This window comes from Choloepus didactylus, chromosome 10 (assembly GCF_015220235.1).
Source record: "Choloepus didactylus isolate mChoDid1 chromosome 10, mChoDid1.pri, whole genome shotgun sequence".
NCBI lineage: Eukaryota > Metazoa > Chordata > Mammalia > Pilosa > Megalonychidae > Choloepus > Choloepus didactylus.
In genome coordinates this window covers 11,645,706-11,658,658 of record NC_051316.1, presented here as the reverse complement: position 1 = coordinate 11,658,658, position 12,953 = coordinate 11,645,706, and the positions used below count along the sequence as shown (strand labels likewise).

Below are 12,953 nucleotides of genomic sequence, written 5' to 3'. Positions count from 1 at the left end.
GGACTTCATGGAATATGTGCAAAAGAGAGGACAGAAGAGCCTGCAGGCTGCCTTGGCTTTCATCAGCTCATCACATAACTGAAGTGGATGTAGAGTAATCGCCACAACCAAATACAATGAGCATGCCACCTGCTTGCATTAGGGTCAGATGCAGATATGAGGCCAAAGGCAGGATTTGTCCTTCTTGTCCCAGGCATCTGTGTCCTCAGCCACAAAAATAGTCCCCCGTGTTGTCCCTTTTTGCATAGGATGGTTGATGTCAGGGAGGCAGGACTCCTTATGTGTCAACCACCCCCTGACTAGTCTAGAGTAATCAGTTCTAGGTATCCAGGCTTGGAATTTGTTCTCCTTTTCTTTGCAGTCTGTGTCCCGGCTGCCACCATTGGCCCTGGCAGGCTGAGGGTATCTAGGCCTCTCAACCTATGATAGAGCTTGCACCCCACTCCAGAGTATCACTTTTCAAGGTGACCAAGAAAATCTGCAGTGTGGCATTGCCAAGGCTTATTGAAGAGTTCACATCAGGGGCATGGGTGAGGAGTGGTACTGAGGAGGTTACACTGTTGTCAGTTTGGCACCAGGCCAGGGTGATAATGTTGTTCTGCCTGACCTCAAAGATCATCTGTTGAAGGCTAAAACAGAACATGGAACCAAATGAAGAGGTGTGATTTGGAGACAACAACCTGTGCTAGCACCCAGGTCTTCTTTGGGTCACTCAGGAACCCCTGGGTATTGTCTCACCTGTAGAAGGTCACATAGTCTGGCCACCTACATTTCCTTTCTTTGTGGCTAATGTGATCTTGAACTCAGGGTGGTTATGTGCCTGCATCCTGGCATCCATTCACAGGCCAGGCCTGCAAGCTGTGGTGGGTTGGTGTAGTCATAATTGAGTGTCCAGTTCTGTCTGCAGTCTCGTTCATCACGGAACTGCTCGGGCATGTCACTGCAGCCTTGTTGTTCTGCAGACTTTTTGTGCTCAAGACATACATCTGCTGCAAGTCACTCTGTGGGTTATCTGGACAGAAGGTAGACCTCTTACTTGGGAGGTCTGATCCACAAATCTATCTGAAAACAGAAAATCCTCTGAAGTTGAGGTGGAGTTGTACATTACAGCATGGGTTGTGGTTGAAGTCTGGTCAGTGTGCAGTGGGGCTATGGCCTGAGAGAGTTAATAGACACAATAAAGTTTGATCCCATCCTGAGTTATATTAAGGATGAGACTGTGTCCTAGAAGATGTTTTTGATGACACGATGTACTTAGGAGGATGGACTCATACTGGGCACTTCCTGGTCCCGCATTGGCTTGACTTGGGGACCAATTAGCCTCCCTGCCTGAGACAGTGCAGACAGGACCATGGCTGCACAGGAAAGCAGCAGCTGTCCTTCAGGGGGGCCCTGCCACCCCTGCTGCTGGGGCCACAATCCCGATCTCCTCCCAGGCAGTGATGCTCCGGCCCAGACTTCACCTCCCTAGCAACAGTGTTTTAAGCTGATATCCTGATCCCTTACCACCAAAGCATGATGGAAAATTTTGTCACCATTTGGTAATGGCCTCAAGCTATGTAATTAGCTTAAATGTTGAATGAATTAGAACTAGTTGAGCTGCAAATGACAGAAGACATAAAAATAAAGATGGTTCAAAGTACTCGAAGTTTATTTTTTATTAAACAAAATTGTAAGGTAAATTTTCAAGGGCTAGAATTTTTACTTCATGCTCATTAGGTCATCCATCATCCACATGTGGCTTCCAAATTATGGTGCAGTTATGTTAGCACTTCTGTTATCAGGAAGGGGACTGGGCAAACAAGGATTCACTTTTCCTTTGAAGTCCACTTTCTAGAATTTGCCCATAATTTTTGGGTGTTTTGTGGAACAACTATCATTTTCCATTCTATTGGCCATAACTTACTGCAAGGGAGGCTGGGAAATTTAGTTTTCATTATGCATGTAAAATTGGGACAAGAAGGAAAAGGAGTGCAAATATTGGGGACTACTAGCAGTTTGTATCACACATGCTTTAGGTGATGCAGGAAAAAAATCTAAGGAGAGAACTATTGACATTCTTTGAGAGATATAGAACACAGTAATTGCTGGGTCTCTGAAGAGACGTGAATTGTCAGTATTCACATTTTATAGTACATAGGTGCTTTTGAACTGCTTAGTTTTACTTACAGTTATATGCAGAGTGTGCTATCCCTTGGGGCTATATTAAGAACACTGTTTCTTTCTGGTCGAAACTTTCCAGTTATATGATTCTGCCTGAGGACCAGACTAGTAATCAAGATGCTGGAAGCAGTGACAGTCAACTCTGGAGTCATCTAGGTTGTAGGGATAAGGCTTATATGAGGTTCCTAGATTTTCTTGCCTGGAGAGAAACAGAACAGAAGACTGTCTTATTGTTCTTTGTTGCTTAGAATTCTGACATAATGAGGTAATGAGAATTCTTCATTATTAGTATATTGTTTAATGGTAAATCCTAGCATATCCTAGGCCACCTGTGTGAATGTACCTCTAGTAGAATTGCTAAGTCAAGAGGTGTACATATAAATTCTGACTGATAGTGCCAAATTATCCTCTAAAATAGTTTTACCATTTTACATATTAAGGAAAATTTTATAGTTGATACTGACAGAGAAAACAATGGGGAAGTCACAGCAAAGTTCCATACTCTAAAACATTTTTAAAAAACAAAATTTCCACTAGAGGGAGAAGTTTAGCTGTCAGAAACTTTAAAAATAATCTAAGTAAAAAAACTCTTTCACTTTACAGATATTATTGTAATAATATCACATTAACAGAATGTCAGAAACAAAAGTGACCTTATAGATTATCTAGGTCATCCCCCTTATTTTATACAGAAATATACCCAGAGAGTTTGAGTGATAGCCAATGTTGGTGTGCCTCTTGTTGTCAAAAGTGGTTGGTGCAAATATAAAAGAAAAAAAATTAAAAAAAAAAAAAGTGGTTGATGCATAGATCTCTATTCCCCAGATTTATTTACTGGTCTTAACATTGTACTTTTTGTGAGAAGTTGCAAAAACATCAGAATTAACATGTGTATTCATTTCAAATTTCATACAGCATGATAGATAAATCAAAGACATGGTAATTTTGGGGGGAAAAGTTGCAGATAAGTATGTTTACATAATTTTGTCCCTGAAACCCAGTGAAATATTGCCTGATATGATAAAATTTGAACCAAAATGAAGGAAAGCATGAAATCTAATATAGATGCCTCATAAGTGTTATATAAATTTTGCAAAGTTAATGAGACCCTTTTCCTAAAGTCATCTACCTATTAGCCTTAAACTGTTGAGAAGAATGAGAATTATGAACTTAAATTAAATGGGTTATGGTAAAATAAGAAATATGCTTCTCAAGGCTCATTGGGAAACCGTCAAGTCAGTTTTGTTTTGTTTTTTTAATTAAAAAAAATGCAAAATTTTTTAGATAAATTCACATACCATATAATCCATCCAAAGTGTATAATCAGTATCGCACATCATCACCTAGTTGTGCAATCATCACATGCAATTTTAGACAATTTTCAGTGCTCCAAAAAGAAAAAAGAACAGGTAGACATAAAAAAAGAAAACCCAAAACACCCCATACCCTTTATGCCCCCCTATTATTGGCCCGTAGTATTGGTGTGGTACACTTGTTGCTGTTGATGAAAGAATATTAAGATATTGTTAACTATAGTCCATAGCTTGCAGTGGGTTCTTTTTCCCATATACCACCCTATTGTTACCTCTTTGCACAAGTGTCATACATTTGTTCTAATTCATGAAAGAACTTATTTATATTTGAGTGTTAGTCTTAAATCAGGTTGTTTTTTTAAGGTCACTTCCATTGTTTACTGACCCAGGAGGATTGACTTGTTAGCAGTATGACAGGCAGGAGAGAGATGGGAAACAATCTCTTGAGAGTCAGCTTTCTAGCGGCTGAGCAGAATGCACAGACTACCAAAAAAGGACCAGTAAATCTTAGGCTTTAAGTTGACCTTGCCATCTCAAAGGATGGCCTACTTATCCTAACTGGTAAAAGGCCAAAATCCAACATATATCCCCATATACAAGAAAAAGAGACCAGCTGTATGTTGGGTATTCTTCTTTTATTTTCCTTCCTCCCCTCCTCCCTTCCTTCTTTACTTCTTCTTTCCCTCCCTCCCTCCCCACTCTTACCTTCCTCCCCCCTCCTTCCCTTCCTCTCTCCCTCCCTCCATTCCTTCCTTCCTTCCTTCCATACATCCACCCACCCATCCATCCATCCATCCATCTATCCATCCACACTCTATTAATGTAAAGACTACAGTTCAGTAGTTTCTACTATATTCACAGAGTTGTGTGTTATGGTTTGCTAAAGCTGCCTGAATTCAATATACCAGAAATGGGTTGGCTTTTACAATGTGGATTTATTAACTTAAAATGTACAGTTCTTAGACTATGAACATGTCCTGATTAAGGCATCAACAGGACAACACCTGGACTCTGAAGACAGGCTGCTGGCCTCTGGGACACCTCTGTCATGTGGGAAGGCACATGGCCGCTGGCTGCTGATCCTTCCTTTGCTCCTGGATTTCATTGCTTTCAGCTTCTGGTTCTAGGGGCTTCCTCTGTGGATCCTCTCTTAGCTTCCCCAGGGCTTTTCTCTTTGAGCACTCTGGGTTTTTTCTGTCTTTTATCCTCTCATGAAGGACTCCAGTATAAGGATTAAGACCCACCTTGGATTGGCTGGGTCACATCTCAATTGAAATAACCTAACCACAAGGTCCCATCCACAACAGTCTGTACCCACGGGGATGCATTAAAAGAACATGGCCTTCCTCTCTCTCTCTAACTGAGCCATCTCGACAGGTGAACTCACTGCCCTCCCCACTACGTGGGACCCGACTCCCAGGGGTGTAAATCTCCCTGGCAACACAGAGTATGACTCCCGGGGATGAATGTGGACCCGGCATCATGGGACTGAGAGTATCTTCTTGACCAAAAAGGGGATGCAAAATGAGACGAAATAGTTTCAGTGGCTGAGAGATTCCAAATGGAGTCGAGAGGTCACTCTGGTGGTCATTCTTATGCACTATATAGATAACACCTCTTAGGCTTTAATGTATTGGAATAGCTAGAAGTAAATACCTGAAACTACCAAACTCCAACCCAGCAGTCTGGACTCCTGAAGACAATTATATAATAATGTAGATTACAAGGGGTGACAGTGTGATTGTGAAGACCTTGTGGATCACACCCCCTTTATCTGGTGTATGGATGAGTGGAGGAATGGGGATAAAAACTAAAGGACAAATGGGGTGGGATGGGGGGATGATTTGGGTGTTCTTTTTTCACTTTTATTTTTTATTCTTGTTCTGGTTCTTTCTGATGTAAGGAAAATGTTCAGAGATAGATTGTGGTGATGAACGCATACTATGTTATCATACTGTGGACAGTGGATTGTATATCATGGATGATTGTATGGTGTGTGAATGTATTTCAATAAAACTGAATTTAAAAAAAAAAAAAAAGAACATGGCCTTTTCTGGGGTACATAACAGCTCCAGACTGCCACATTGTGTAACCACCACATCAATTTTAAGACATTTTTATTACAAAAAGAATTCTCTTGCCCTTTAGCTATCACCTCCAACTCCTGCATCCCCAGCCCACCCTCCAACCCTAAGCAGCCACTAATCTACTTTCTGTCTTTATAGATTCACCTATTATGGACATTTCATATTAATGAGATCGTAATATGTGGTCTTGTGACTGACTTCATTCACTTAGCATAAAGTTTTCAAAGTTCATCTGTGTTGTAGTGTGTATCAATACATGCCTTTTTATGACTGGATAATGTTCCATTGTATGTATGTACCACAATTTTATCCATTCACCAATTGATGGGCATTTGGGTAAAAGTATTTTAGTGGACTCATGCTTTCATTTTACTTGCTTATCTACCTAAGCATGAAATCACTGGGTCAAATGTAACTCTATGTTTAACTTTTTTATGAACGACGAGACTGTTTTCCAAAGTGGCAGTGCCATTTTACATTCCTCCAAACAGTGTATGAGTGTTCCAATTTCTCCACATCCTCACCAACACTTGATTTTATATTTCTTTTTGATTATAGGCATCCTAGTGAGTGTGAGGTGTGTCCCATTGAGATTTATATTTGCCTTTCTCTGATGATTAATGTTGTTGGACATCTTTTCATACTGCCTATTGGCCATTTTTGTATCTTTGGAGAAATGTCTATTCAGATCCTTTGCCCATTTTTATATTGGGTTGTTTGTCTTTTTATTATTGAGTTGTACAGCTGCTTCTTGGACTTAAGTTTTGGTTAGATGGGCTGTGGGTTCCCAAAGACAGCCTACTGAAACTGTAACATCTCTAAAAATTCCTTCTATACTCTGATGCAGCTGAAAAACTAAGCAGAGAATGTAACTCATCAGTATCCATTTCTCTATCTTATGATCCAAGGAGACAAGTCAGCTGGTGCCCAGGCTATAGTGGAAATTTTTAGGTCTATTCCTGTTAATAATGAGTAGGAGCAACAGAGTGCAAAGCACAAGGATGGTACAGAATTCTTTCCTCATCATACAGGACATGTGAAAAATACTGCCATAAAAAGAAAATTAATTAGAAAATGTAGATGAATTTACTTTGAAAGGATTAATCCAGGAAATACACATGCTGTGTAAAAACTACTCTGACTCTGAAAGAATAAAGAAAATTCAAGAGGAAAAAAGAACTGAGAGAGAGAGGGAGGCAGGGAGGGAAGGAAGAATAAATGCTTATAGTTTTGAAAGCTACATTAGAAGCAGCAAAGACTAGAATATGGAGGATAGGCTTGAGAGAAAAGCACTTATAAAAGGAATTGAAAAGAAGATAATAAATCCGGAAGACAGACAACAGAGAACCAATATATTTGGTAATTGACACTTCCAAAAACAGGATTACAAAAGGAAAAAAAAAAAAGTAAAACAGAAATAACATGTAAATACATAATAGAAAATTTGCTAGAGCAAAGGGAAGACCCTGAATTTGCAGATTAAAATGTCCATTTTTTAAAAATCCCCATTATTGGGTCCAGAGTTGGTTCTGCTTTTTTGTTTTAAGTGGTAGTGTGATGAATATCTTTACTCATAAGCCTTTGTCTTTATTTGTTACTGCTTTAGGATAGATTCCCAGAAGTGGAATTGCTGGAGCAGAGAATATGAATATTTTAACTTGAACATTGCCAAAATACTTCCCAAAAAGATTGTACCACATTTTACTCCCACTGGCAGTTTTGAGTGTACTGTCTCATTACCTCTTCACTGGCATTCATGTTTTTAAATCTTTGCTCATTTTATAGCAAAAATGTCATCTCATTTTAATTTGCATTTATCTTTTTACTAGTGAAATCATTCTTTTACATGTAAGTTGTCATTATCTATGACTTTTAGTTCTTACTCTTTGCCTTTAGCAGTTCAGTTTTCATTATCTCTGTGATGTTTATGGCAAATATTTTCCTCAATCTATTGTTTCTCTTTTGATTTTATTTTTACACAATGTATTTTGAGTTTTTCATATAATCATTGTTACTTATTTTTTCTTCTATTAGTTTTTGTTTCGAAAGTTCCTCCTCAGTAATCAGTTTAATGTTTATGTGTATTTTTTCCTAGTATTTTATGGTTTCATTGCTTACATTTAACTAAATAATTCATTTAAAGTTAATTTTGGTTTTTGGTATGGGGTGAAGAACTGATTTTATCCTGTAATAAATAACCTATAGTTTCAGTATCATTTATTGATCAATCTATCCATTTGCTACTACCTAGTGGCATTTCATTTGCTTATTTATTAATTATTTTTGTTTATTTTATTTTATTTTAAAAGTTTGTTCTGACACATAACCTTTTTTACTTTATATTAGAATGAGGAGAGCTTATCTTCTGTTGTTACTGACCTCAACATAATAATGGAACCCACAGAATATTCAGAATTAAATGGATTTGTGTCTAGGTAAGCTTTTTTACAAATTTATGTTTTCAGGTACTGTTTTCACTCTACAATTTTAAGTTTATCTTTTCATTTTCTTTTTAATTAAATAAGACTTCCCTGAAAGTATAACACTAGTATTATGGCTTCTATTTAAGCTTGTATTCTCTCTGTCATTCTTTTATTCAATAAATATCTATCGCATGCTCACTATGTGCTAGGCATTGAATTTAAAATGTGAGCAAAAACAGATATGACCCTTGGACTTCATGGAATTTACAGCCTAGTGGAGAAGTCAGGTATTAATCAAATAATCACAGAAATACATCTGGAATTTCAGCTGTGTTAAAAACTGTAAAGGAGAGGTACATAATGCTGTTGAGTCATGTACAGGAATTTGAAAGCATTGTATTTTTTTCCTGAGCCCTGAAGGCAAGAGACTTTGCCACCTCTCCTTTCACGGTTTAAGGCTTTTGCATCTTACAAAAAAAGAGCCCAGGCAGGTGGGTAAAGCTCCAGGCCTGTACTCCAACAGCAGCTCGCCATTTCTTGTATTCTTGGGCCACCAAGGAGAGCTCCCTCTCTGAGATCCTGTCATGACCCCAGTATTTGTGGTGGAGTCTGCTTGTATCTGCGACTCCATCTGTTCCAACATGACACTTTACCCCATACTTATACTTTAAGAATTTGTTAAAATGTTAGCTGATTTCTTGTTACCTACTTGTATGATGGCCTCCCCCCACCCCACCCAGGACTTAAAAGTGAGTGGTTTATTTGTCCTTTCTCCCCTTGGAGGGAGAAAATTTAAATTTCCTTGGTTACCTTGAGACTTCAGGTCTCTGATGGGCTCAAGAGAGTTTATGATTTTATAGATTATTCAGATTTTTCTGTTAAGATGGGATTTACCTTTTCTTGCAGTTTTCTACATCCTAAGTAGAAACAGAATGCTTTTGAGTCTTACTCTGGAATTTTGAATGTACATTCATCCTCATTCTCTCTTGCATCTTTTTTACCCTTTCTTTATATTTTCTCTTTCTCCATCTTTGAGCTTATTTCTATTTATTCCTCAGACCTATATTCCAGTTCAGTAATTATTTCTTCATTTTGTGACAGATACGCTATTAAACCCATCTATTGCATTTTCAGCTTCACTGATGGTACTTGTCATTTGTAGAAGTCCTATGTAACTGTTTTTCAGATTTTCCTGTCTTTTTAAAAAATAAACAATCTTCTTTTGTATGGTTAGTTTTCTTGTAATTATTCTAGATAATTTCCTCAAATTTGTATTCCAGTTCAGGATAATTATTTCTTTATTTTGTGTCCAATCTGCTATTAAACTCATCCATTGAACTTTCAACTTCACTGTCAGAAGTGGTCATTTCTCAGTTTTCTGTGTGAACCCTTTTCTAATTTTTAAAAAGTTTAAAATTTTTATATATTTACATTAGCATATAATAAATTGACTTTTTTATATGTCTATTAGGTTTTTCTTTAACTTTATAGTATGTTTAATATCTATGCTATTTTATATGTATATATAATGTTTCTATGGGGTTTTTTTGTTTTTTTTTTCCTTAAACTTACTCTTTTGAAACAGTTTCAAAGATACAGGACAGTTGCAGCAGTCAAGTACAACATGCCTCCCTCCTGCCCCAGATACCAAGATATACCAATTTTAACATTTTTCACATTTGCTTTATCATTCTGTCAGTTTTAACAGAAGTGTAGATTCATGTAACTACCATCATAATCAGAATAAAGAAAAATTCCATCACACCAAAAAACTCCCTCATGCTCTCCTTTGTAGAAAGACCCCCACCTCCAGTCCTTTACCCTAGCAACCATTGATCTGTTCCTCAACAGGGTTTGCCATTTCCTGATGGAACCACACAGGATATAAATTTTTGAGACTGGCTTGTTTCACTCGTCATAATGCCTTTGAGATTCACTCACGTTGTTGCATGTATCAATAATTTCTTCCTTTTCATCACTGAGTAGTAGTATTTCTTAGTATGGGCATACCACAGTTTGTCTCTCTATTTACCCATTAAAGGACATTTGGTTTGTTTCCAGTTTTTGGCTATTACGAATAGAACTGCTATAAACATTTAGTTAGAAGGTTTTGTATGAACATAAATTTTCATTTCTCTTAGGCAGGGGGGAGCAAGCTGATTTGCAGGCCAGTTACCTATTTGTGTAAATAAAGTTTTTCTGAAACACAACCATATCCATTCCTTTACATAGCTAATATGTAAAGTTGCTTTCATGGTATAATGGTAGACTGGATGAATTGTGACACAGAGCGTATGGACTATAAGCCTAAAATATTTACTATTTGGCCCTCAAAGAAAGAGTTTGCTGACTCCAGCTCTAGAATAAATACATACAAGTAGGATTTCTGGGTGATTTTGTAAGTGTATGTTTAACTTTATAAGAAATTGGAATTCCAGTTGCTTTGCATCCTTGCCAATACTTGAAATTTTCACATTTTAACCATTCTAATTAGTATGTAGTCTATCTCATTTTCTAATGGCTAATAATGTTGAGCATCTTTATATGTATTTAATTGCCATCTGTTTATCCTCTTTGAAGTTTATGTTCAAGACATTTAATCATTGTTTCATTGGGTTGTACTCTTACTATTGTTTTGAGAGTTCTTACATATTCTGAATAAAAGTTTTTTGTCATATATTCAGTTTGCAAATATTCTCTCCCATTCTATACCTTGTCATTTCATTCTGTCCCTTGTCATTTCATTCTGTCACAGAGCAGCGTTTTAAATTCTGATTTAAGTACTGTTCATCATTTTAAGTACATTTTAAATACAGTTCATCATTTCAAGTACAGTTCATCATTTTTTTCTCTTCTAGATTGTGTTTTTTGGTATGTGTCTAACAACTCTGCCTAGCCGCAACTCACAAAAATTTTATTTTAAAATTTTAAAAATGTTTATAGTTTTACCTTTTACATTTAAGTCTATGATGCATTTACATTTAATATAATTATCAATATGTTTGTATTTAGGCCTACTCATTTAATATATATATTTTTCTATTCTCTCTGTTTTGTTCTGTTTTCCTTTTCCTGCTTTCTTGGTTATTTGACTATTTGTTAGTATTCTATTTTAATTTGATTTTTTGCTGTCTTTATACACACACACATATGTATGCACACACATGTATATATATATATATATTTTTTGCTGGTTGCTATAGGGATTAAAGTCTACTAAGAATTAATATTTTGCCATTTCAAATGGAATGTGGAAAACTTACACCAAATAAATCCCTTTATTCTCTTCTCTTCATGGTGTATTTTCATATGTATTACTTCCACACACTTTGAAACCCTCGTCAGATAATGTTATAATTCTTGCTTTCAATGCATATTTTGAAGAACTTAAGAGGAGAATAGTCTGGTTTGTTTATGCAGATTTTTACCAGTTGGATTACTCTTTGTTCATTCTTGATGTTCCAGGTTTTCCTCTGGTCCTGAACTTTGTTTAGCATTTCTTTTGAGTGGTTTCACTTGGATGAATTCTTTTCCTTTTCTTTCATCTGAGAATGGCATTATTTTGCTTTCATTCCTGAAGGATATTTTCACTGGATATTTAATTCTGGGTTCAGTTCTTTTCTTTCAGTACTTTAAAAATGTTGTTTTACTTCCTTCTGGCCTTCACAGTATCTGATGAGAAATTCACTGTCATTTCAGTCCTTGTTCCATTATATGAAGTGTCTGTTTTTCTCTGGCTGCTTTCAGAATATTTTCTTTTTCTTTAGTTTTCATCAGTTTATGATATGTCTACGCATCAACTTCTTTCCTCTCTGGGGTTCTCTGAGCTTTCACCATATTTGGGGTGTTTTCAGCCATTATTTCTTCAGATATCTTTTCTTCTCAGTGCTTTTTTTTTCCTCTGCTCTGGGTGTCAAGTGACCTGAATGTTTTTTGATGGTCACACATGTCCCTGAGGTTCTGTTCTTTTATTTACAATCATTTTCTTCTCTACTATTCAGATTGGACAGTTTCTCTTTTCTTTTTTTCTTTAATAAATTTTATTTTGAGATAAATTCAAACTTACAGGAACAGTTGTAAAAACAGTACAAACCCCATACATAGAACTCCAGCATATCCCGACCCCCCCTCCCCCGATACCCCGATCCACTACCTTTAACATCCTGTCACACCACCATTTCTTTCTTTCTTTCCCTCCCTCCCTCCCTCCCTATCATCCATCATCTATTGCTGTCTTCTGAACATATGAGAGGAAGCTACACATATCCTTGAAAAAACAGTATAATTCACATATACATTTCCCATGAACAAGAACATTCTTTTATGCAATCTCATTAAACACAGCTAAGAAGTTCAAGAAATACAACCTTGATACAAAGCTTACATTCTATATTTCCTTTTTTGTGTGTGTCCCTTTGAGCCTCTTCTCCTCCATCCTCAGATCCCATCCAGGATCATCCTTGGCATTTAATTGTCATCTATTTAGACTGTCTTTTTTTTTTTTTTTTTCCCAATTGTGGAAACATGTATACAGCCTAAATTTTCCCATTCCACCCCCTCCCTAGCATTCCATTAGTGGGATTAATCACATTTAGAATGTTGCAATGCTATCACCTTCCCACCATCTCTTTCTAGAAGTTTCCCTTCATGCCAAACAGAAACGCTCATTTCTTAACTCCGCATTGCCCCTTCCCCCACTTCTCGGAACCTCTACTCTACTTTTCATCTCTATGATCATATGCTCTGATACTTTCTTTGTGTTTACCGTGGGGCTTAAATTTAACATCTTAAATATATAACAATCTTGTTTTTCTTTGATACCAACTTAACTTCAATAGGACACATAAACTATGTTCCTATACTCCCTCATTCCCCCACTTTTATGTAGTTCTTGTCAAAAATCACATATTTTACATTGAGTCCAAAACCACTGATTTATCATTAACAGTTTATGTATTTTAGATCCT

The 12,953-nt window shown here is 36.8% G+C and overlaps 1 protein-coding gene across 1 annotated transcript in view; it reads left to right on the top strand.

The window, feature by feature from the left end:
• Window positions 1–12,953, top strand: part of LOC119504636 (centromere protein P) — a 304,258-nt gene that overhangs the window by 26,292 nt on the left and 265,013 nt on the right. The window contains exon 4 of the mRNA XM_037796963.1: window positions 7,910–7,998. Within this exon, the coding sequence (XP_037652891.1) occupies window positions 7,910–7,998 (89 nt within the window). The remainder of the gene's footprint in view (window positions 1–7,909; window positions 7,999–12,953) is intronic.